General features: G+C 51.9%; 1 protein-coding gene across 5 annotated transcripts in view; it reads left to right on the top strand.

The window, feature by feature from the left end:
* The window catches only part of ERGIC1 (endoplasmic reticulum-golgi intermediate compartment 1), a 102,830-nt gene that overhangs the window by 50,896 nt on the left and 26,828 nt on the right, over nt 1–25,106 (top strand). For 3 of the 5 annotated variants that reach the window (XM_045501227.1, XM_045501208.1, XM_045501218.1), the window contains exons 3-5: nt 3,812–3,884; nt 14,563–14,657; nt 18,045–18,169. In XM_045501227.1, the coding sequence (XP_045357183.1) occupies nt 3,812–3,884; nt 14,563–14,657; nt 18,045–18,169 (293 nt within the window). Of the gene's footprint in view, nt 1–3,811; nt 3,885–14,562; nt 14,658–18,044; nt 18,170–25,106 lie in introns of those variants that run through there. The other 2 variants (XM_045501232.1, XM_045501235.1) reach the window with 2 other exon arrangements.

Here is a 25,106-nt window from a genome sequence, read left to right as displayed (position 1 = left end):
GGCCATTTGGCCTTGAACAAATTCCTTGACTTCCCAGGGTCTTGGGTCTCGGGTCTTGGGTCCAGTGCCCCCCTTTGCTGGCTGCACCAGGTTTCCCAGTCACACACATTCTCTAGGGGTCACATTCCTATGGTCCACTGCCTGAGTCAGTTTCAAAAGAAGTGTGGTGTCAGAGAGCCTTAGCTTCTTGCCCAAACATGGATTGAAAACCCTCATCAAGCCTTCAGTATCACAACGGCCTTTCTGGTTGAAATACTTCATACCTGCCTTCATACCTCGTGTTTTTCATTCATTCATTCATTCATTCATTCATTCATTCATTCAACAAGTATTTTTTCTGTACCTTCTCTGAGCCAGGCTAGACCCTGTCACCATAGCGGTACTGAGACATTGTCTCTGTCCATCTAGTATGGGACAATGGTAGGGGGATCAGTCACAGAGGGTATATGATCAGGGCTGTTGGACACTTGGGTTTCAGCTGAGTAGACTTGGCATTTATCGTGTCCACCTGCTGGGTTGACCAGGCTTCATCCAGACCTTGAACAGAGCACACAGATTTCAGAAGGAAGCCTTCCATCCCTGTCCCCCGCCCCCCCCCCCCCAATCTGGACAGAGTTAGAGCGTCGGGGCCCTTTTGCAGGCTTAGGGCAAGGAAGGCAGTTAGAAGGCCTGGATTGGTCTAAGTCAGCATTGACCTTCAGAAACGCCTCCCTACTTTGTGCCTGTCCATTACAGCATGCGATGGGTTGCTGGGGCTTGAGAGAGGTGTGAGAGGGATGAAAATGACTCTGAAACATGGGTCCTATGTGATACTGTTTAGGAAGATTCCAGGTGAAGGGTGTTCTGCCTGGTAGTGGGATTCTTGATCAGTTATCATAGCTGCAGTCTGCAGGTGAGAAAGGGAAGGATATGAGCCGGGAAGTTGGGATTGGTGGCTGCAGGAGTGCAGTGGATTTTTCCAACAGCTGGAGAAGACATTTGAAATGAGTTTCTATGCCACAAAAGCAAGCAAGCAAACATGGCCACTCCTGTAAACTGATGTGGCATGTATTTCAGACATAGGCTGCTGAGTGAGCGAAGCATGGTTGAAAAGGATGTATATAGCTTATGCTGCAGTTGGCTTAGAGAAAGAAAGGAATTGTACATATATGTTTCAGTGCTGTGGAAGGACGCAAGACCGTAACACTGATACCTTAGGGCAGGGGGCTGCAGGTCAGGAGCGAGAAAGGGACTTGACACACTATACCTTTTTATGCAGCTGCATGATTTTTCTCATCACGTGCATGTGTTACCTCTTCTGAAAAGAAACAAAAAAAGTAAAACCCTTTAATACTGCCCTATATAGTTCTTTTAGTGTTTGAAGAATTGGGGAGTCATTCTAGGATCCCATATGTTGGTCTGGTTTTAGAGGTGTAGGGACTGTGGGGATGTCCCTGTCTTGTTCTTCACTTGGAGTCCTAGATCTTGGGGTTTCTTTTCTTAGCGCATTGTCTGTAGAATTCATAGGATCCAGGCCTGTCTCCCCACCCACCTTCCCAGGCCAGTCTCTTCCTCTCTGAGCCTCCATTTCTACCTTCTGCGCAAGGGTGCGTGCCCCCGTCAGGCGGGAGTGTGAGGTGACACGGTAGCTGGTGACACTCCCACAGCAGGGTGCATGATAGTGGCCCAGCAAACATTTGTTCCCTTCCTTCTTTACTTAGAAGTCATCTCTGTGCATTTTAAGATAGATAGATAGATAGATAGATAGATAGATAGATAGGTAGATAGATGAGTGGGTAGATAGATAGATAGGTAGATAGATAGATAGATAGATAGATAGATAGATGGATAGATAGATAGATAGATAGATAGATAGATAGATAGATAGATAGATAATGACTGGTTTCAGTGTTTATCACAGTTGCTCAGCCAGTCCAGGAGCAAACCATCAAGAATGTAGGAGAATCAGCAAGTGGGACCAGGAACTTTTTTTTCTTTGCAGGAAACTAGGGGTCACCCCATTTGTCAGTCACCTTTCCCAAATCACCAACTCCTCCAAGGACTCCCTGATGAAAGTCCTAATAATGAGCGAATGCTTGAGCCTTTATTACCCGCCAGGCACTATTACAAGCCAGGTTTCTCTGTTGTGGAAATTCTCAGAGAAGCTCCATAAGACCTGTTCCATTTTACAGATGAGGAAACTGAGGCAGGGAGAGGTAAGTAACTTAGCCAGAGACCTGTAGCAGGTGAGCAGTGGGCATATTTTGCAAACCCTTGCCCACTGCATGCCTCTGTGATAAGCCCAGGTGAGGCGTGCTCAATGCTCACTCTCTGCTCTTGGGTATTCCCTGCCTATTATTCCCTCCTGTATGCCAAGCCCCAGGCCAGGCACTGGAGCTGTGGACTTTCTGCCTTCAGGGATATCAGTTTAGTGAGAGAAACAGCCACAAAGAGCCGGTAAAATGTGGCAAGTGTGAGAATAGAGGCTGGGAACAGAGGAAAGAGTGACCAGCTCCACATCTGGGGATGAAGAGCCTCCTACCAGGAGAGACTTTTGAGCGGGACCTCGGCCTGGGAGCATAGAGAGGAGTTCACTTCACAGAGAGGATGACGAGGAGGAGGGGGAGGAGAGGGAGGAGGAGAGAAGATGGGAAGGACGTTCCCAACAGGAACCACAGGAACAAAGGAACGGAAATAAGACACATATTTACAGAACAGCACGTGGCTCAGTGTGGTTGAGTGGTCAGATATTGGGGGAGTATCAGGAGCTGGGGCTGGAGTTCAAGGCCAGATCCAGACCACTTGTTATATATTGTCCCTGGGAGTGGCCCCAGGGGTCACAGATTTCCACCCTGGCAGGGGCCGTTGACCAGATAAATATGAGTGACATGGGCCAACTCTGGAACTCTCTTCCACTCTCTACATTTCAGACTTTTATAGAAGAATTCCTTCCATAAAGAATTTTCCCTTTTCTTGAAACACAAGTGTTCAGTCTCCTCACTTTCTGAGCTCTGATGAGGACATGGGCACGCCGTTGATGGTACCACATGGTGGGTGGTGATAAATGGCGACAGACCGTTGGCCTCGGCCTTGGAATCGGGGAGTCAAGAGGGGGTGGTAGGGCCTGTGGCAAACTGGTGAGCCTCAGACCCCATTGGGAACCAGGGCCTGAGTGTTCTGGACTTTGATGTGCAATCAGATTGTTCAGTGTCAACTCCAGATTTTGAAATACACATCACTGGAGCTGAACAGAACACATTTGTGGGCCACCAATTTGCAGCCTCTGTGTTTTTTAATGCTTATTTATTTATTTTTGAGAGAGAGAGAGCATGAGAAAGGGGCAGAGAGATGGGGGGACAGAGGACCTGAAGCAGGTACTATGCTGACAGCAGCGAGCCCAGTGCGGGGCTCGAACCCACAAACCGTGAGATCATGACTTGAGCCGAAGTCAGACGCTCAGCCCACTGAGCCACCCGGGCGCCCCATGCGACCTCTATTTTTGACTGACGTCTGCATTAATATGCTCTTGTGGAATGAAGTCAGTCTGGCCCCCTGGAGGACTTGCCTACGTAGGGGGTCAGTCTCTATGGGAAGGTCACATCAGTACCAAAGGAAGTCCTCCGGGAGCAGGGCTGCTTAGACTAAGAAGGGGCTTTGGACGGTTGGTGGGTCTCTTTCCCCCTCCCTCTAAGCAGCTTTCCCTGGAGGCCAGGGGTGGAGAGGGGAGGGATGGGAATGGGAGGGGAGAGGGGAGGGAGGAGGGGCCAGCCCACCCACCCCCCAACCTGTGCCCTCCACCCTTAATTGTGTGTCTCTGTATTGTTCCTTCCAGTCTCTATCTGCTGCTGCCTCTTCATCCTCTTCCTCTTCCTCTCGGAGCTCACCGGATTCATAACGACAGAAGTGTAAGTTCCATTCCCCCACAGGGGATATTCCAGAGCTTTCTGGGACCCCAGATGAGAGGAGACAGGGGCTTTAAAAAGAAGCAAGACCTCTGAACCCTAACTCTCTCATTTCCAAGCCCATGGCGTCCATCGCTCCTCTGTTTCTTAAAAGGGTTTTGAAGTTAGAGCAAAAGCAAACATTGCTTTGTTGAAGCTGAAGAGAAAATCTGGGTTCCGTTCTGTGGGGGGGCTTCCTGGGTCCGCAGATGACAGGAATCATTTGCCCATCTCTGCTGTCCCTTTGTTTGGCCAGTGGACTTTTTTCCCTCTGAATCATCATAGGGTCATTTGATGTTAAAGCTGGAGGAGTTCAGAGAAACGGTGCTGCTTCCTACCCGAGGGGGGTGGGGTTGCTGACATCAGAGCCCAGCCCCCCTCAACTGAGCCCCCTTCCCTGTTCTCAGGCCCACACTTAGTGAGGAATCCGTGTGGGCTTCCTGGCAGCGATTGACGCATTGTGAATCGATCCCCAATTTCTAGCATCATCCGTTGCCCGGATAACCTAGTAAATGCTGTGGGGTATGTGTAACACAGAATGCCATTGGAATTATTCAGTCACAGCCCAGCGGCCGCCCTGAGGTGGAATCAGACCCCAGAGCTTCCTGCCTTGGCCACTGGCTCAGGGCTTCCAAGGCTCTTCGTTCCTGTGTTTACAACCCAGAAAGTCATCACGGGGCTGGGCCCTGGCCACCCACTCCCCTGTTCAACACTGGAATTTTCTTTTTTGCTCATGGAATTTCTTGGTTTCCTTTGCCTCCCTCTCGGCCACAAGACAATAGGAAACTAAAAACATAGTTGCTTAGCCCAAGACGGGCGTTGTAGCTATGTAAGTGTTACCACCTTTAATCCTCAGATAGCTCTGAGAGGTAGTTATCTTGTCTTTAAGGATGAGAAAACTAAGGCTCTGAGAGGTGAAGGGATTTGCCCAGGGTCGTATAGTTAGGAGGGGGCTCCCAAGGCCCACCAGTCTCCTGAATCCACAGGCATCTCAGTCTTGTCTGTTTCCTACCATCACCCTCTGGCCAACTAATTTTTGGTTGTAGCCTACACTGGTATGGGGGAGTTTGCCTTCCCTGTCCCTCTGATCCTGTTTTTAACCCTGATGGCACCAGAACCCAGAGGGTCTCACGGAGTGGTAGAAAGAGCTCTGGACGAGGCATTGGGAGGCCCAGGGCCAGGTCCCCCTGCTCAATTGCCACCTTGCTGCGTGACCCTGGACAGGTTTCCAAACTCTCTGGCTCTCAGTATTGCTGGCCAAACGAGAGGGTGCATTAGAGTCAAAGCTTGTAGGTCTGGGGAGGCTTGTCTGCTTCCTAAGACATGACCTCCTGACCACGCAGGGGTCAGAGAATGTTCTTTGCCCCACTCAGCTCCTAATGGGGGGTGGCTCTGTGTAAATTTGGGCCACTGGATGTCTCAGGGGTCACCTCAGTTGGAATTAGAAACAGGGACAGCAGCAAGAGATTGAGAGCTATTGTGTGCCATGTACCTGCTGGTCTCTCCAGGCTGCGCCCCCTTCCCTGGGTGGGGCGGGGGGGGGGGGCTGCTGTTCAGGTCCCTCGTGTTCTGAGCAAGGTGAGTGGGGTACATGTGTGACAGCAAGGAGGGAGCCCCAACTGTGTCCCAGGGACTAGGGAGACTTTATATATTCTGGACAGAGCCACTGAGAAGTGCAAAGGCCCTGAGGCAGGAATTACCTGGTGTATGTACAGAGCAGATAAAGAGCTAGTGTGCCTGGAGCAAAGTGAGCAACTGGAGAGAGTAGAATATGAAGTAGGTAGGACCAAGCTGGGGTAGGTCCTGTACACTGTTGTGTATTCATGGGCCTCTTTCTTGGTCCTGAGCTCCCAGAAGTCAGAAACCAGGTCTGCCTCCTTCCTTGCTGAGTGGTTCCCTGCTCAGAGGAGTTGAAAATGCCAACAGTGAGCACAGACCATCAACAAGCAAGCAAAGCTAGAACGTACATGAATTAGTGAAAAAGACTCTGAAGAAAAAAAAGCAGAGCAGGAAACAGAGAAGGTGTGTGATATTTGTGAGGTTTAAACAAGGTTGTTTACCAGAAAGGTACTTAATGCCACACCTGATGTACTTTAATATGGATCTGTAGTTCCTCATGCTACATTTATTCACTTCACATTTATTCCCCATCTAATGCTAAAAAGGTTGTCAGGCCACCCTCAGCACCTGGCATGTAATAAGCACTCCATGAATGTTAATTTTCTTGTCCCCTCCCTTGAGCTCAGAGCAGACTCCCTCGCCTCCTGCTGACATTGTGAAGGGCAGCTTATTAAGCCGTTGTCAGCTCAGCCCATGGTGAGGCAATGGGCCCCCAACAGGTGAGTTGTGACTGGAGCAGGTCGTGTGCCACCTGCTGTGTGAAGAGCCACTCAGGTGAGCTTGGACAGCTTGTTCCATTACCCAGGACAGGGCTCCCTCCTTTCCGAAGAGCACAGTATGTTCCCGCCACTCTGCCTTCTACCCTGTTCCAGGGTTTTTCCTTCCTGACCCCTGGGGGCATCCTGGACACTCTGGTCCCAGCACCTCCCTGGAGAGGAAGAAAGATGAGGAGTGAGTGGGGTAATCAGACTACGAGGGCCATTCATGGTGTGTTTGCCATTTGTCTGGCCCGTGCTGAGCTCTTCCCCATTTGCAGTGTGAGTGGCCGGAAGGAGGGAGGGAGGCGGGAATGAGAAGAGAAACCCGTCGGTAGCCCAGGGGCCAGAAGCTCCATCTGTGATGATGCAGTGGCCCTGACGCCCCTCTCCCCCTGCTGCCGTGTGACCACGGTGCAGGAGTTGCCCGAAAGGAGTCTGTATGGGTGAGGACTGAGGACGTCAGCGAAGAATCCAGAGGTAAAAGCATTGTTCCTGGTCTTTCTTCCTTCTATCAGAAGTTTCTCTGACCCCTCAGAAGGCCTGCCAGTTTGGGAACACATGAAGGTCCCAGGTCTTCTGTAATGGATGTCGGGCCCTCCCTGGCAGGTTTGTGACCACAGTGGGTCAACCCCCCACACCCCCCATCATGAGATTGTATCCCAAGGAAATGGGGTCACTGCTGGTGGGATCCACATTGCGCCAACCCTGACCCGTGGTTATCAGTGAGTGACATAAGACACTATTCTGGCCCAGCCCGGTAGGGAAGGAGGCCTGTTTGTTTGGGTGGTTGGACTCTAACCTGGGCTTTAGACAGGCCATTAATTATCCTTGGGAAAGTGGCCCCATAGGGGGTGCTGTGTGGCTTCACATTTCCAGGGGAGCAGGCCCCCCCCATGCTCAGAGAACGTGGCTGCAACACATTCCAGTCTATGACTTCCCAGGCTTGGCTGCTTTTACTTATTAACCTGATGAGGATCTGTAAGAAGAAAATGTAGTAGCTGGAACTCTCCACTGATAATTTACAGTACGATACAATGTATTCTACTTTCCAGTTACGATTTATACTAGGCAACCACATGCCCAGCCAGCCAGCCAGCCACCTAGGTTCGCACTTTACGGTGATCGTCTCATGTCGTCAACACAGAACCCCTTGAGGTGGGTTCTGCGGGTAGTCTTAGCCCCACTTTACGGCTGGGAAAACTGAGGCACCAGGAGGCGAAAGCCACAATGAGGTTAGTAAGTGGTGGGGCCACTCCAGTCAAAGCCTCTGCACTCCTGCCCTGTCATACCACGCTTCTCTGCCCAGAGCATTCTGGGCCCCCAGGTGCATGGGAGCTGCTGCTCTTTGGTCAGAAGAGTTGACCTGAACATTTGGATACACCCTTCCAGGGTGAAGTGGCCGAGCAGGCAGTTGGAACTCCAGGAAGCCATTGCCCGCCTAGCGGGAACTGGGTGGTTACCTTGAACTGTGTCCTCAGATGCTCCATAGCAGGCCCCCAGTGGGGAGGCCGGTAGCTCAACCAGGAAGGATGCCTGGATGTCTCCCTCAGAGCCCGGTCACCCACTCTGAGGCCTGGGTTGTGAGCTAGGGCCCGGTGAGAGACCCAGGGTCGTCTCATGAAGGACAGGCCGGAAGGCGTCCGAGCATGGAACGACTGGACCGGCTTCACGCTGCAGCGAGGTCCGCTCTTGTGAAGATGAACTTGGGGCAGGGCGACCCTGGAGGCCAGACTGGACAATAGCTGTAGAGAGGAGGGTGTGGGCAGGACTTGGTGGCTGAGAAGGGGTGGTTTTGGCCCTCCACCTGGTAGGGAATAGATGCACTTACTTATACCTGAAGGGTAGGGATTTAAAACAAGGTCCTGGGGAAATTGCTTGCATAACTTCCATCCCTCCCCTTCCACCGCAAGCCCTTGCTGTGGGCCTCACTGCTGTGTAAGTTTCCATTAAATCAAATTATTAAGCACAGAGGTCAGCGACTTTGGGCAGGAATCTGAACTATTCAAGTGCTCTTCTAAAAGCAAATAAAATTGTTTTCCATAGATGTCATCAGACTCACGCCTCAGCCTAGAATTTCAGGGCCCTTCGTTACATTCCACCTACGCTCCCCCCCACCCGTACCTCCCCAGTCCCTCTCTTCCTCTCCCTACATGGCCACTGCTTACTGACCCCCACGCAATCCAGCCAACTCCCTGACGCTGTCTGGTGTCCCCCGACTGGAATGTGCCCCCCTCTCCTCCATCAGCACACATTGGTACCTCCCCCCGTTCATTCTGCAGGGGTGGTGATCTCGTGCTCTGTGCTCCTGGCTCAGGGAGCCCTCGTCCCGGTCAGTCGGGAGGTCAGATGCAGCCACCCACCAGGGCGTGGCAGGGGGAGGTGGCAGAGGGAGGCTTGTAGGGCACAAAGGGGATGGACCCTTTACACCTGCTTGCCCTGTGGGCACTTGGGCCATGGGTGCAGTTGGGATGGGCACCTGCAGATTATCGGAAAGATGATGACACTTGCATCACAGGTCTCCTTGGGGGACACTTGTCCCTCAGGTTTTCATTGATTCCTTGCCCCATCCATCTTAACGCGGTGGAAAGAGCATGGCTCTGGGCTTCCATGGCTCCAGGTTCAGATCCTGCCTCTGCCTCTTCCTGGCCATGTGATCTTGGCCAGTCTTTTATCTGTCTTGCTCTGAGCCCGGTTTCATCCTTATGAGAAGAGAACAGTGACCCTACTAAACATCTTCCTGCTGTGGGTATTACATGAGATACTACATGTGAAAGTCTCCGGCGTCGTGCCTGGCACCAGCCAGCTGCTTAGAGCTGGGACATCTTCGATTCGTTATAAGCAGAGCCACCTTTTATGCGGGCCTTAGAATATACCAGGGGCTGTGCTAGCACCTTACATCCATGAACACATTTAATCCCTATGACAAGAAAAGCAGCTTCTGAGGAGAACGAACTTTGTTTTTCTGAGTTGCTGCCTAGGCATTTTACAGTGTGATAACCCTCCTCACAGCCAGAGTCTGGACACTAAGATAAGGACTTGAGTTCAGGATGCCCGCCATGAGTTCCCGCCTTTATTTTGCCTGGGGCATCTTTCAAAATAGCTACTGAAGAGTGAAGCTGGAGGAGAGTTAGTGACCTCTGCCCCATCATGAGTAATAAGTGCTTGCTACCCTGTTCTCTCTCTCCCGCTGGCTCCTGCCCTCCCCTGGCTCCCTGCACGCGCGCGCGCGTACACACACACACACACACACACACACACACACACACACACACTCCTGGGATCTGTAAGTAATAAATCTCAGGACTCTTTCTTCCTTTGTGTGGGTGTATCGAAACTGTGCCTTCCATCAAAACGACCCTGTGGGTTTCACTTCCCCAAAGTGGGAGCTCGGATGCTGAGGGAGCTACCTGGCCGCCCTGTGTGGGTGGCTTGTGCCCCCTCGTTCAGCAGGTCATAATCGGCATATTCTCGATGTAATGCACCAGCTGTGGGCCCCTCAGTAATCCTTGCCACAGTGCTGTGAGGTGAATGCCTGTTGCTACCAACTCTGTAAACACTGATAATTATAAGAACAGTAAAAGCAGCAGACACTTACTGTGCCGTACCTGTGACCGCCCCTGTTTTACGTGTGGGGAAACCGAGGCTGGTAGAGGCAACACCCCCTGCATTATAAGGTCAGTCAGCTCGTAGGTGGTAGAGCTAGGATTTGAACACTGAGAGTCTGGACTGGCATCACGATGCCTTATGCTCTTTACCAAGAAGCGCCCGAGCCAGGCCCTCAGATTGGTGAGGAACATACACCCCCCTGCCCTGGGGAGCCTGCAGCTTTATCGCTCACACCCCTGGGAAGCAGCCCGAATCCTGACCCCTCTTTTGTTCTGTCTCCCTTCTTTCTTCCTCTTCCCCCCCCCCCCACTCCTGGTTTTCTTTCCTTCTTTTCAAGACGTATCTATAACTTACAAATAGCCAAGCGCATAAATCTTAAAGGTGAGACTTGATGAATGCTTGCCTCTGCTTATACCCGTGTCACCATCACCTCATCAAGACCACACATCTCCACCGCCTAGAAGGTTCCTTCGTGCCCCCTCCCAGTCAGTATGTCCTGCCACCACCACTATTGTGACCTATTACCGTAGATTAATTTTGACTGTCTTCAAACTTCATAGAAAACTTCCCCAGTTTTACAGTTAAGGAAACCGGGCTCAGAGAGGTGAAGTAACTTGTTCCAGGTCCCCCCCAGCTTCTTAGTGGCAGGAGGTGAGCCTACATGTATCTGCCACTGCCCCATGAGTCTTCTCATCGCCCTTGCCAGTGACAGGAGGAATCAGGCCTGAGAGTCTCCAGATAGCAGTAAATCCACAAAAAAGCTTGTATTGTCCCATCAGGTGGGCTGATTTCTGGCTGTCCGTTCACCTTTTAAAATCAGTTCAGCCCCAGCCAGTTTAGCTAGCCTTGGCAGGTGTCTGCGGGTGGCAGGCTAAAGGAGGGCTTGCAGTGCTGGCTGGGGGTAGGAGGACGCCAGCAGCCCTGGAACATTCCGCTTTGGATTCCGAAGGTGGATCTCTTGGCCTCCTTGGGCAGGCGGCACAGGTGATTGAACTTCGTTTATCTTGCAGCCTGGGGCCCTTTAGGAATGCACTGGGAACAGCCAGTTCTGGCCTTACATAACCAGACTGGCCTACGCTCTGCAGGCCAGTGGGCTTTCCACCCCTCCCCAGCACCTCAGCCCCTTTATGCTAGGTGGCACTGGAGAGCCTGGGCTCCATGGGCTAGGAGAGGCCCCCTGGGGCCTCGAGGGTGAGCTCACCTTGGTGCCACACCTGGCATTCACCTCTCTGTGCACTGAGGTCACCTCCAGAGGATTGCCAGGGGATGACATCATCCCACAATCCGCTGGTGATGTGCTGAGGCCCCACCTCCGAGGTGGGAAAGGTGAGTAGCTACAAGGAAGAGTCTCGCTAGTTTGGGAAAGGAAGCCGGGGGCTCTCCCTCTCCCTCGGTGACCATTCTGTTAATCACCCAGTAGTGTCATTACTCAACAACCTTCTGGAGTTGCACATCAAGGCTGGGGTAGAAGTTGGGCGCTAAAGGCCGAGGAGGAGCCCTTTTGGCTGTGGAGATGTCCATCCTCCAGCATACCCTCCTGTGGTCCTGCTTGCTCCTTTCCCCCTGGCTATTTGTTCTCTTTGTTCTGCGATGGGGGCCAACACTATGAGCCTGCCAAGTACAAGCCCCTGTCTCTCTTCCCCACACCCTGTGTGTGGCCTCAGAGGGCCTGCCCTCCTCCCCCATTTCCTCCCTTGATCCTAGATGTTGAGGGTGAGAGGGAGGGGAGACAGCATGAGCCCTAGAAAGCCTGGGGCTCAGGCCGAATGCAGACCTAGGTGGGATTTTAGCTCTGCTATTTCCTGCTGTGTGACTTTGGAGAGGGCACTCAACCTCTCTGAGCCTCAGTTTCCTGATTGTAAAATGGGGATCAGGACATTTTCACAGGATCAGATGGGAATAACATGAATGCACATAGGCCCAGTTGGGATTTTCCTGACTTCATGGGCTGGAGGCCCAACAGTCTGAAGGCCAAACCACATCTGTCACTCACTTGTCTTCAGGAGCATCCTTGTGACCCCTGCAAGGAAACAAGCCCCAGGTGACTTTTTGAGCCCACTGTTTCTTTTTTTTCCTACATATTTTTTTTAAGTTTGTTAATTTTGAGAGAGAGAGAGCATGCATGTGTGAATGCATAAATGCGTGCATGTGCACCAATGGGGGAGGAACAGAGAGAGAGAGGTGGGAAAGAGTCCCAAGCAGCACCGAGCCTGATGTGAGGCTCAATCTCACGACTGGAGCCCACTATTTTTAAGTTTATTTATTTATTTTGAGAGAGAGCGAGAGAGAGAGAGAGAGCAGGGGAGAGGGGCAGAGGCAGGGAGGGAGAGAGAATCCCAAGAAGGCTCTGCATCCCATGTGGGGCTTGACCCCACACACTGTGAGATCATGACCTAAGCTGAAACCAAGAGTCAGAGGCTTAACCGACTGAGCCACCCAGGTGCCCCTGGACCCCACTGTTTCTTAATTGAGCACCAGCTACATCATATTAAGTGCTAGGGCCATAAAGACAGGCTCTGAGTGAAAACAAAATGCCCTTGCCCTGACCTGACTCATTCTTTCCCAGAGATGTGGCCATGTACAAGGCTTTCTTAGAGTCTAATTGCTTAGAGCTGCAAGCCTTTATTTACAGCCTATGGACTGGACCCTAGTTAATGCTTTCAGTAGCCACAGCCCAGCCACTTCAAGCACTGCCCCCATACCTGCCCACTGGGCCGAGCCTTTAGATTCGGTCCCCTCTGCCCTTGGGGAGTGCTCTGGGAGTCAGAAGTGGCCTTCAGACACGGCCACCCGGCGTCCACTCAGCGGCTTTTCAAGATGCCTCTACGACACTTCGAGCTCAGCACAGCCATTTGCAACTCGGTGCCTTTCCCTCCTCACAGCTCTTTTTCCAGGAGCTCCCAGCCCAACAAATGTTTCCAGCAAGACACATGGCGGTCTGCCTGCATGCCTCCCTTGAGCCCCCCATGGCCCATAGCTGACATATCTGGCATCCCTCCCTCCTGCACCCCCCTCCCACAACACACCCAATCCAGGCCATCTCTTGCCTTCCGTGTGGTTTCCCCAGTGCACAGTGGCCCCTCCGGTCAGTCTTCCTTGCAGAGGAAGCCTGTTAAAGGGCAAGACTGACCATGCGGCTGCACTCTGTCTGGATGGAGTGTGAAGGCCTTACCAGGGCCTCCGGGCCTCCCTGACACAGCCCCTGCCCATTCTCCAGCTGCATCACACAGCCCACTTCCCTTCGCTCTATGCTGCAGCCACAGTGACCTTTCCTCAGTTCCCCAAAACAGCCACTTCCAGGCCTCTGCACACTCTGTCCCAAAGATCCTCCCCTCCCCCACCCCCACCTTTTTGCTGGGGCAGCCTCCTCCTCCTTCAGGCCTCCGCTCGCATCTCCTCAGAGAAGTCCTTCTGGCCCATTCTCCCCAGAGGTCACTTGTCCTGTTATCCCTCCCTTGTCACCCCACAACTTTCCAACCAAGCAATAATCATAGTTGGTTGAAGGTATTTTTTAAGGAGGCGAGTGGTGTCTCTAAGGTTGATGAAGACAAGAGACCGTGTCTGACTGGGTTACCCACTGTCTCTAGTGCCTGACAGGTAGCAAATACTCGAAAAGTATTTGTTGAATAAATTCACGTTGCTGACAGGTCCTGTTGTGGCGCCCTTGTCCCAGATAGCAAGGTGGCATGACTGTCCATGGGGCCCCCTGCCCCCAAACTGTGCCTCTCTTCACAAAGACCTGAAACCTGTGAACGTGTGACCTTACGTGGCCAGAGGAACTTTACAAATGTGATTGTGTCGAGTCTCTCGTGCCGGGGAGATGGCCCTGAGTTATCTGGTGGGCGAGATGAAATGACCAGAGCTGCTGTAGGAGGGAGTTAGGAGGCCAGAGAGGAGTGAAGATGCTGTGTGGTTCTACTGGGTGTGAAGGTGGAGGAGGGGCTATGAACTTAGGCAGCCTCTAGAAGGATTCTCCCGTAGAGCCTCCAGAAGGAGCATGGCCCCGCAGACCTGTTTTATACTGTGGACCTCCAGAAGTGCAAGGTAATAATAAACGTGACTCGTTTTAAGCCATCAGCTTTGTGATAATTTATGCTGCAGCCACAGGACACTAACAAACTAGTCACGTCTAGTTGCATCTTGGACCTGGTGTTCGCCCCAGGGCTTTGTGAGGGCTGAGCATCGAGGGTGAGCGCCCAGGGAATCCCCACTTCCCAGCTGAGTGGGAGATGGCTCCAGAGAGTAGGGACTAGGGTACCATATGCCTGGAGGTACCAGGCCCTGCGGCCTAATAAGACTCCCATTTTTCACTCAGGTGTTCAGACCACCCCATTAACGGTAGGTGATGATATCCCACTCGAAGACGGGCTCTGCCGAGCTCACATAGAAAATGGCAGGGCTGGGATTGGAATTTGAGTCTGTCTAACGCCAAAAGCCGTGCCCGTTATCACCACCCCAGCCCCCTCCCTCTGAGTGGTAAGGCCAGTGTTTGGAGGGGCCCTCAAGATGGGAGCCCTGCTCCCCTGTGTCTGAGCAGATAGGCTTCCCCTAGATGGTTGGTTGAGCAGTGGTCACCAAGGGAAATGGCTCCTGGCTGTCCCTGGCATCTGTGATGGGTGCCCCCTCTCAGTGAAGGCTTCTGTACTTGTCTCTCTTAGCGTGAATGAGCTCTATGTCGATGACCCGGACAAGGACAGCGGGGGCAAAATTGACGTCAGCCTGAACATCAGTTTACCCAATTTGCACTGCGAATGTGAGTATTCCCAACAGCCCTCTGCTCCAGCAAGGCCCCTCTGTTAGGCAGAGCTGAGTGTGCAGAGATGACAAGATAACCGGGACAAGTCAGCAAACAGGGCAGGCTGCAAATAGCAGGTCGCATAAGGTTCTCCTTGTTCCTTTTGGGGGTGCGGGGTGGGTGTGGAATGTAATCAAATGTGCCTGCATTTGGAGGTTTTGTAGAATACAAAGTACTCGAAATGGCTAACGGGGGTTACCTCTGGAGGGTAGCCATGTTTTCAGCCGGATTTCACAGGGAGCTGTGGCATGTGACTGACAACCACAGTTTATCCTGCCCCATAGCAAGGGGGCCGGGCTGTTATTACCCATTTCTTGGCAAGAGGCTGTAGGGTGCCGTGGGGGTGGGGGCAGGGTCATACAACCTCTCAAGCATCTTAAAGCAAGGAGACCTCGGACCTCTTTTGCTCACTAAAACTCTGACCCAGGCTGAGGTGTGACTTCTCTGAGCTTGTTTTCTCATCTATAAAAATGGGTTTATAATGCTATCTGTTAACAGCCTGAGGTTTCCGGGAGGGTCTGATGAGCCGGTCCCTAGACTTCTTATTGAGTGGACTGGGTGTCCCTTCCTGGACTGGGATGTCTAGTGTCCCTTTGCCCCAGGTTGGCACATAACCCGATGCAGGCCCTTCTCCCACCCACGCCCTTCCTCCTGAAGGACAGAACACTGGGTGTGTCCGCAGGCAGAGATAGGGAGAGATTCAGTTCTGTTATTGCTTTTGGTGAGAATTACATCACAATTTTGAATCCACAGTGGGCCCCAAGCCAGGGAACCTGTTGAAATAGGTCGGTTTTATTTTTATTTTTTCTTTTTCCCTTAGAAAAATAATTCATCTGGCAGCTTCTCAGTCAGGAGTAGGTCGTGTCTCTGGAACAAGGAAATTCTTAGTCAGGCCAGAGGACTGGGACCAGTGGGGTAGGGGAGGGAAGGGATGTGGTTCCAGGCTGCGTCCCAGCTACAGGCAGCGGCCCAGGAGGGGCCAGGCAACCTTAAGCTTGGGGCTGCACTAGCCCACGGGGCGCTGTCTCTCTGTGGGGCCATAACCTGAACCCAGGCATCTTACACTCGAGCTCCGCACCCTGGCTGTTCTTTAAGAGAACAGATTTTTATTATAAAAAAAAAAAAAATGCACGTTCATCATTGTACCTTTGGAAAATCCAGAGCAGCAGGGAGAAGAAATCGCCCATAATTCCACCCCCAGTGACAGCGTCAGTTGACATTTGACGCCATCCCATCCCGTTGGCCTTCCTTTCTGCGCCTTTCTAAACACAGCTGAGATCACGCTGTGTGTGCAATCTCCTATCCTGCTTTAAAAAAGTGATATTTTATTGCTAACTAATAACAGGAATATTTTTTTTTTTTGGCTTAAAAAAAATCACGTTCAAAATACAGAAACATACAAAGAGAAAAGTTGAAGTCCGTGTTCCCTAGTGTGCCATCCACCCCAGAGGAAGCCCCTGCTAGCAGCCGGGACCCCTTCTCCACCCCTGTGTTTGTTTGCCTGCCTTGTGTGTCTGTCCCCCCGTCTACAAACACATATCATGTTTAGGTGGCGGGTGTTGTTTTTTCTTTTTACTTTTCATGTAATTGGGACCCAACTGCGTGGGACCTTTCTGGGGTTTCTTGTTTTTTATGCTAATATCTTGGAGCTATTCTTACGTTACTCATAATATTAGTAAGATGATCACCACAGCTGCCATTGATTCTGCTCCTGCTCCAAACCAGGCTCCGTCCTGAATCCTTTGGCTGTGTTAGTGCATTAAGATGAGACGTACTCCAGTGGAATGGCCAAAGGGTGTGGCCTCTGGATCGAAACTCTGTGCGTTCTAATCCACGCTCCAGTGTTTCTTAGCTGTACGATCCCAGGCAAGTTACTTAACCTCTCTGTGCCTTAGTGTCCCCCAGGATAGAATGGGTCTGCTAATATTATCTTCCCCACAGGGATGCTCGGATGGTGCATTCCTATGTAGAAAGCACTTAGAAGGGTGTCTAGCACCTAGTACTATTTTAATTTTTGAAATCCTCACAAGCCTAGGATAGAGGAGGAAACCGAGGCACAGGAAGGCTAGGGAATTTGCTCGAGGTCCCACTGCTGGTAAGGGGCAAGGCCAGGAACCACAGACAGTGGCGGCCCCAGAGCCCAAGCTCTTAGTCACTGCCCTGCTCTGAGCTGCCTCTCCCCACACATGGATTTAGCTCAGTTCTCGTACCTGCTGCACCGCATTCCAGAGGGGACTGTTCCATTGACTAGTCCCTTGTTGACAAGCAGCTGGGTTGCCTCCACTCGTTACAGTTTCAAATAAAGTTGCCCAGAGCAGCCTCGCACACACGTCTGGACATGTGTGCATCTAGACAACAGGCTCCCAGGGGTGGAGCCGCCGAGTCCTGTTTGCATTTCTCTTAAACCAAACGTTACGGCATCAGCGTTTCCCACATACTACAGACCTGTGAGCGTCATTTTTAACGACTACATCATCTTTCCTTCTGTGGATGGGCCCTCCCTCACTTCCCTACCACCACTGAGGGATACATTTGTTCCCATTTTTCCCTTGTAGGGTTGGCTCGCATAAAACAGCTTCCAGTTCTTTCTTTGTGTCATAACCTCCTTTCCAGTGCTTCTTTCAGGGAAATGTCTGCGTTTTCATAGTTTGCAAAGCCGTGCCACTTAAACCATCTCAAAGGATGCAATTGGCATGGGCCTGCCCATTTTACAGATGGGGAAGCTGAGTCACGGGTAAAGAGTCACATTGGAGTCAAAGACCGGGACTCCCAAGCCCCAAGTTTCCCATTCAGTGTACTGAGGGACCAGAAAAGTACCTAAGCTCCGGGAGGGCAGGGCCTGCAGGAATAGGCATTGGGTAAAAAAAGGTGTGAATGAATGAATGAATGATGAGTGAACGAATGCCTGCCTAAAACCTTACCCAACAAACCCAGAGACTGAGAACCATTAGGGGCTGACGTTCATTAAGCACTTGCCGTTTACTACACGTCAGCCCCTGTTCTAAGCATTTTCTACACATATTATTTGATCCTCATAATTCTCCAAGGAAGGCCTAATTGTTATCACCCATTTTCACCCCATTAGCTGCCGCCTCCCCCCCCCCCCCCACTTCCTTTGCAGCCTCAGGCAGTGGCAGGGACCTTGTGGGCTTGCTCCCTTTCAGTCCAGCCTTGCTGGCTGCCTTCCTCTCTGTGGCTCTGGGCCCTAGGCTGTGGGTGCCTGGAAGGCCCAGGGCCCACCTGTCCATGGAGTAGATGAGAGGAGGGGGTCCAGGGATGAAGGGCTGGGCCCCATCCCCATTTCTCTGGGTGTTTGTGACTCTCTCCTCTCCTTGGCCCCTGCAGTGGTCGGACTGGACATACAGGATGAGATGGGCAGGCATGAGGTGGGGCACATTGACAACTCGATGAAGATCCCACTGAACAACGGGGCCGGCTGCCGCTTTGAGGGGCAGTTCAGCATCAACAAGGTACGGAGACCCTGCACGGGCCCCTTTTCCCCACTCCCCATCCCTTCGGTCCCCTTCCTCCCAGAATCCGGGTGTTCAGAGCTGTGCGCTCACTCAGCCTCCCCCCCAGCCAGGGACTGACAAGCATTAGGGTGGCCGGCAGCGTTTCCTGCTGAGATTCTGGGTGAGGGTTCCAGGCTTCCAGAGGCACGGAGCCCCCACTGGCTGGTTCAGGAAGGGGCTGCTCTTCCTCCCGCCGGGGAAGGGAGCGGCCGTTAAGAAGACCATGGGATTTGCAGTTCTGAGCCCTGAGTGTGCATCCCGGCTCTACCCCCTCTTGGCCAAGCAGCGCCCTCTGAGTCACTCCACCCATCATAGCCTGTTTTTACGTCTTTAGGGTGAGGATACGATGATGGTAATAATAGAATGATACCACCCAGCTCCCAAAGTTTGCATGAGGATTAAGTGAGCTATCACACATTCATTCGAAAAACGTTTATTGGACACCTTCTGTGTCAGCTCTGGGGCACGGAATGGAACGGGGTAGGTGGGCAGAGTTCCCGTGCTGTCGGAGCTCCTGTGCTAGTAGGGGGATATAGACAGCACGCTAACTGAAAAGCATTTTGGTGGGTGGCGATGTGACGAGGAATAAAGCAGGGGAGGAGCGAGATTGGGGTGCATTTGAAAGTAGCTGGTAGGCCCCCAAAGGACCGTTCAGGTGTTACTGTGGTTTTGTCGCTAGAACCAGGAACTTCAGATCCTGAGTCGAGGATGTGAGCACAGTGCATTTGGGAGTACGAGGGAACCCTGGCGGGAGCCAGCAACCTTGGCTCCACACACGCTGCACCCTTTTCAGCTCTTCTTATGTATTAATCACAGCGGAGCCTTGCAAAAATAGCTCTGTGAGGTGGCACCATTTTACAGATGAGGAAACGGACGCCCAGAGCGGTTGAGTGTCTTGCCCAAGATCACACAGCTGTCTCCCGTGTTCCATAACTCCCATTCCCGTTCCCAGCCAGACTGAGCCATTGGCCACTCCTGGCTTCTGCTTGCCCTCTTGTAGCCTTTGCTCAGAACACCCTTCCTCCGGTTCCCGACATCTGAATCAGACATTGCAAGCTCACTGGCCACACCCAACCCAAAGACAAGTTACGTTTGTCCTATATAGCATTCGAACACGTCAGAGCCAATAGCTAAAGACTGGGAGCCCAGAGTTCCCGATTTTCAAAGTCAGAGGCTCTAGCCACACTGGGGACACATCCCATTGTCAACAGACATCTAGAGCTGCCCCTTTCGACAGGGCATGTGCCCTCCCTTCCCACAATTCCTGCTGAGTGGCTGCAAGGCTGGGCTGGGACACTGGTGTGACTGGACCTGTCTCTTCCCACGTAGTCTCGGGGCCTCTCCTCTCCACTGCTTGAGATTCCCTCTCTCTCCCTTTCTCTCCCTCCCTCTCCCTTTGCCCCTCCTCTGCTCACATGCACATGTGTACGTGCTCTCAAAAAGTTAAAAAAAAATAAAGACCTATACTATACCAGTATGGTAGCCATTAGCCACGTGATGCTATTTAAATTTGAATTCATTAAAATTAAATAAAGTGAAATATTCAGTCCTTCAGTCTCACTAGTCACATTTCAAGTACTTAATAGCCACGTGAGACTAGTGACTACCATATTAGTGCTACATAACATTTTCATCACCAGAGAAAGTTCTGTTGGACTGCAAAACTTTAGAAAGCTCATGGTGATAGCTGTGCAGGGAGCACACTGGAGGGGCCAAGAGCAGAGGTCATGGTCACTGGGTGTGCAGTGGAGTTGGAGAGAAGTGGCCAGATTAGGGATGTGGAGTCAACGAGACTTGCCGATCGGTTGGATATGGGTAGTGAGGGCAAGAGTGGAATCAAAGAAACCTCTTGGGTTTTTGTCTGGACAAGCAGAGGGTCCCATTTTCTGGATATGGAAGTCTGGGCAAGCATGGATTCTGTGGGCAGTAGGGCTGGGAAACTGTAGTTCAATTCTGGATGTGTTTCATTTGGGATTCCTCCCAGACATACTACATCGGAGGTGTGTTTCTGGGGTTCAGGAGAGTGTTCTGAGCCGGAATGTAAACGTGGGGGGGGGGGTCATCAGTGAATAGATGATGTTGGGGTCCTAGGTCTCCATCAGCGCTACTCAGAGTAGGCTCCCAGACCAACAGCATCAGTACCACCTCAGAACTTACTAGGAATGAAGATTTTCAGGCCCCGCTTCAGACCCCCTAATCTGTGTTATAACAAGCCTTCCAGGGGATTCCAATGCCACGAATGTTTGCGGATTATTGGCCCAAGCTAAACTATCCAGAGAGAAGGTGTAGAAATTTTTCCAAACCTGGAGTTCACTGACACCCCAGGGAGTGTAGACTGAATCCAAGGGGTCTATGAACTTGCATGGGGGAAAAAATGACACGTTGATTTTTATGAAGCTCTGACTCAAATTCAGCATTTTCTCCTATGATGAACGTTGGCTACAAACCATAGTAGCCTTAGCAGCACCCGTGACTTGTCACCAATAAATTGCCGATATTTATGTCACATTAAAATAGTTGCAGATAATTTTGAGATACTATTTACATTCATCACTACTTTGAAATCAGAGTGATCAGTTGACCTGTGACCAGGTCTTATTATTTGCTGTGGTAATAAAGAAGCCTATTTAAGTATGTTTTTTCGTATTTTAATTACTGCTTACACATCATTTCTTTCCTCCATAATCCTATGTATTGGATACATTCAACACATCTTAAACACTTAAAACATGTGTCACCAGACTGGCAAAGGGCCTGTGGCACCAAAATGCAAGAACCCAAAGTCTTGATGCAAATGTGGTTTCAGGACTGATTTCTGATACGCTCCAGCGTTGAGGAGTGGGGAGATGAGGGGGGTGATGAAAGGTAGGAGAAGGAGCCGCCAGGCAGGTAGGAGGGAACCAGGCCTAGGCGGGCCCTAGAATCTAGAAGAGAACATGGATCAAAGGGGAAGGGCCAGTGCTGCGTGGGTGGGGTGACTGACCTGGGAGCTGCAGGGGACGCCAATGACGTGGGAGAGAGCAGCGGGCTGGAGAGGCGGCCTTGGAGAGGAGGGAGGGCTGGCGGGCGTGTGGTCACGCAGGGAGATAGGCGAGTTGGTGGTAGGCCTAGGCTCTTGCTCTGCCTGGAGAACTGCTGCTCTTCCACAGACCTCGTTGACGTGGGTCCCTCCGGGGAGTCCCTCCTTCCCTCTCCTCTGACCCTCATTTCACTTCTTGACTTCTTTGGACCATTGTGTCCCGCCCCTTGCTGATTCATTCATACATCATGCTATTGAGTGCTTTGTGCCTGGCTCCACACTTGGCACTGGGATGCAGTGCTAGAAGGAACGATCATGGTCCCTGACCTTGATGGCACTGTGGTCTATTATGGGGTGGTAGCCACCCCACAGGTAAACACCCAAACAAGCAAATTGCGGTTTTGGTAAAGCAGCTGTGAAGAGAATGAAGAGGGTGTTAGGGTGGAGAATAAGGGAGAGAAACCACTGAGATTGGGGTGTAAGGGGAGGCCTGTCTGAGGGGTGACGGTTGAGGATGAACACACACACAGTCCCGGTTGTGGGAGCCTCCCCTCAGGGGTATTAAGATCACCTGGCTTAAACAAATATTTATGCCCCAGACAGTGAACAAGAAGGGGCCATTTTGGCACCCAGCCTGGGATGGACACAGGAGAAACACCACCCAGGAGATAGCCCAGCACCGCACCCTCCTCCCCCTTTAGCAAACACGCCCAGGCTGTGGTCAGCTCCCCTCAGATGGGCTTTGGTGGGGCCCCCAGAGTGGGGAGTGGGACTTGCTCTTTGGGGTCAGACCTATCTGTGGTCGAGAATCCTGGCTACAGTGCTCACTGATTGAATGAATGACTCTGGGCAGTTTAGCCTCTCTAAGCCTCAGTTTCCGCATCTGTAAAATGGGGATAATAATATTGCCCTCACAGATTGTAAGACATGAGCAAATTAAAATACAAAGCATTTGGGGCGCCTGGGTGGCTCAGTCAGTTAAGCGTCCGACTTCAGCTCAGGTCGTGATCTCACGGTTCATGGGTTCGAGCCCTGTGTCAGGCTCTGTGCTGACAGCTCAGAGCCTAGAGCCTGCTTCAGATTCTGTGTCTCCCTCGCTTTCTGCCCCTTGCCCGCTTTCTCTCTCTCTCTCTCTCTCTCTCTCTCTCAAAAATGAATAAACATTTAAAAAAAATTTTTTTTTAAATAAAATACAAAGCACTTAACTCTGTGGGGATGGGAACAAGCCTCGGTGCCCTTTCCCTGGCCTGCTTTATCTCCCATCAGTGGGAGCATCCGTGATCTCATCAGCTGGCACCCGCTGTCACCTGGGTGCAGGTGTGCTCCTAAAATGTGCGTGGATGGCGTTCAAGAAATTGGTCTTCTCTGGCTGGCGAGGGCCAGGGATTCTAGGAAAGTGTGAAGCTGGCCCTTGCCTTATGGCTACCACCGATTGGGTTCTTACCTGGCCCTTTCCTGTATTAACCTACTTACTCCTTGTAGCAGCTCTGAGGAAACGGAGGCCAAAGAGATTAAGTAGGTTTTGAACCCAGGCAGCCTGGCACCGGGCCCCTGCTCTCCCCCTGCGCCCCCCTGTTGCTGCTTCTTGCCAGCATCTTGGTCACACGAGCTGTGACCACTGGTGTCCGTCCACTCCAGGTCACAGCTCAGACCACCCTCTGTCCTCGTACCCTTGCAGTGTGTGCTCTGCCTGCAGGTTCCTGCCTGTGTTCAGGGTTCCTGCCTCCTAGGAGCTCTCAGTCAGGCAGTGCTCAGACAAGAAAGCCAGCGTGACGGTGTGCCCTGATGATGGGTGAGGTTAGTAGCTGGCCCCCACCCCTTTATCTCCCAGCATCAGGCTTACACTTGCCCCATGGCTTCCTTATCTGTCCATCAGGAAGTTGGCCAGCAGTCAGATGTCCAAGTTCGAGTGTTCCAGGCTGCCCCGGCAGCTCCCAGCAGCCCAGACTCCTCGCTTAATCAGCCAGCTCCCAGGAGGAGGGCAGGATGGGCCCGGGTTTGGGGCCTGGCTCCATCTATATGCTTCTAAAATCTATCAGAGACACTGACGTAGGTTCCTAAGTCACAGGCTCTGAAAGCGTCGTCGTCGTTTCTTTCTTCAGCCCAGCGTGTGCTGGCATGAGTCAGCCACCTGTGATGGATTCCTTGTGGAGGGGGAGTGGGTCACTGAGTCACAGCCTCGGGGGGAGGCAGCGGGTGGCAGATGGCGCGGGAGCCAGCCTCCTTGACTTGCTTCACTCTGGGAGCGTGAGGCCCAGCCTCCAAACCCCATTCTGAACTCTGCCCACCGGAGGCCCCGTGTCACTCACTTCAGGGAAGAACGCCAAAGGACACGTGCTAGACGCTATTGGTTTCTTCCAGAGGTGATAGACAACGGGACCTTTAGTCCTCACTTGATCACGTGCCTTTTTTTTCTTTTAATTTTTGTTTTAATGTTTTGTTTATTTTTGAGAGAGAGAAACACAGAGTGGGGGAGAGGCAGAGAGAGAGAGAGAGAGAGAGAGCCATAGAATCTGAAGAAGGCTCCAGGCTCTGAGCTTTCAGCACAGAGCCCGACATGAGGCTCGAACTCATGAACTGTGAGATCATGTCCTGAGCCCATGTCGGATGCTTAACTGACGAAGCCACCCAGGCCCCCCGATCATGTGCCTTTTTTTATAATATAAATGTATAATTTATTATTTATATAAGTAAAAATAAAGTTTAAACATTTTTTTTAAGATACAGTGGGCTTTTCCCCATGCCCTGCCTGTGTACATGTGGTTCTGTCTTCCAGGAGGGTTCTTCTGTCCTGTCTCTGATGACGCACACGTTCATGCTAGGAACCCAGCCCAATAACAGCTGCCATTGGCTTTGCACTCCCCACTTTGTTTAATCCTCTCAGTAACCTTTTGCAGCTAGCGTCTCCATCTTGCAGATGGGGAAACTGAGGCACACAGGTTACTGACCTTGCCCAAGGCGCCCCAGCTGAGAATTGGGGCTGGACTGGAGTGTGGAGCTCAGCTGCTATTCTACCACGGGTAATTGGGCCCCTGAGGCCCACGTCTCAGGCTCCGTTCTAGCCTCACCTGTGAGCCGAGGCCAGGCCGTACCCTGTCAGCCTGGTACCTTCCAGGTGAGTCCAAAGCCCAGGCCCTAGTGAGGACACGAATACTTCTGTGAGCAGCCCACAGCTTTGTGTTCGGAACAGGCATGCGTACCAAACAAGCAGACTTTGATGGACTGCTGCTTAGCCGGAAGCTCTAAGCCATATTCCTTCCTCTGATGCAGTTCGTTGAACTGGAATAAAATAAACTGCGTTTTGCAGCATGGCATTTGGGGCCTTTACGGAACCGCCCCATCTCCCTCTTATGCCTCTTTATTTTCTGCCACTACCACCCCTGCAGACCGTTCTAGTTCCTTACACGTGCCCACCAACCGGGCAGTTTCTGACCTCCGTACTCGTCATGCTGACCCATCAGCTCTGATGCCTTTCCCCCTCTTCCCGAGTACTGCAGACTCATTTTTACAGCCTTAGCACAACAGGGTCCTTTCTGCTGAGAAGCCCTCTCGGAACACTCCCAACTGAGTTGGGGGCCCTCCCCACGGCCCCCACGGTCTACATCTCTCTGGTCCGGTGTGGGTCACGCAGTCTCATTTTCTGTTCCAAACCTGTGTCACCACAGGCCAGAGGCTCGTCCAGGGTCAGGTTCTTGTCTGGGCTGTCTTCCCAAAACCAGCACGTCCCAAAGGATGGTTACGTGTGGCCATCAACCCAGGGCTGCTGAGGTAAATGGAGTGAGGGAGTATCATGTCCAGCTTCAGTGTGCCGAGTCTGGAGGCCAGCATCCCTGAGTTCAAACCACAGCTCTTGGCATGTTTCTTAGCAAGTGTCTT

This window comes from Leopardus geoffroyi, chromosome A1, assembly GCF_018350155.1.
Source record: "Leopardus geoffroyi isolate Oge1 chromosome A1, O.geoffroyi_Oge1_pat1.0, whole genome shotgun sequence".
NCBI classification, from domain to species: Eukaryota; Metazoa; Chordata; class Mammalia; order Carnivora; family Felidae; genus Leopardus; species Leopardus geoffroyi.
This window is presented reverse-complemented; position numbering and strand designations above follow the sequence as displayed.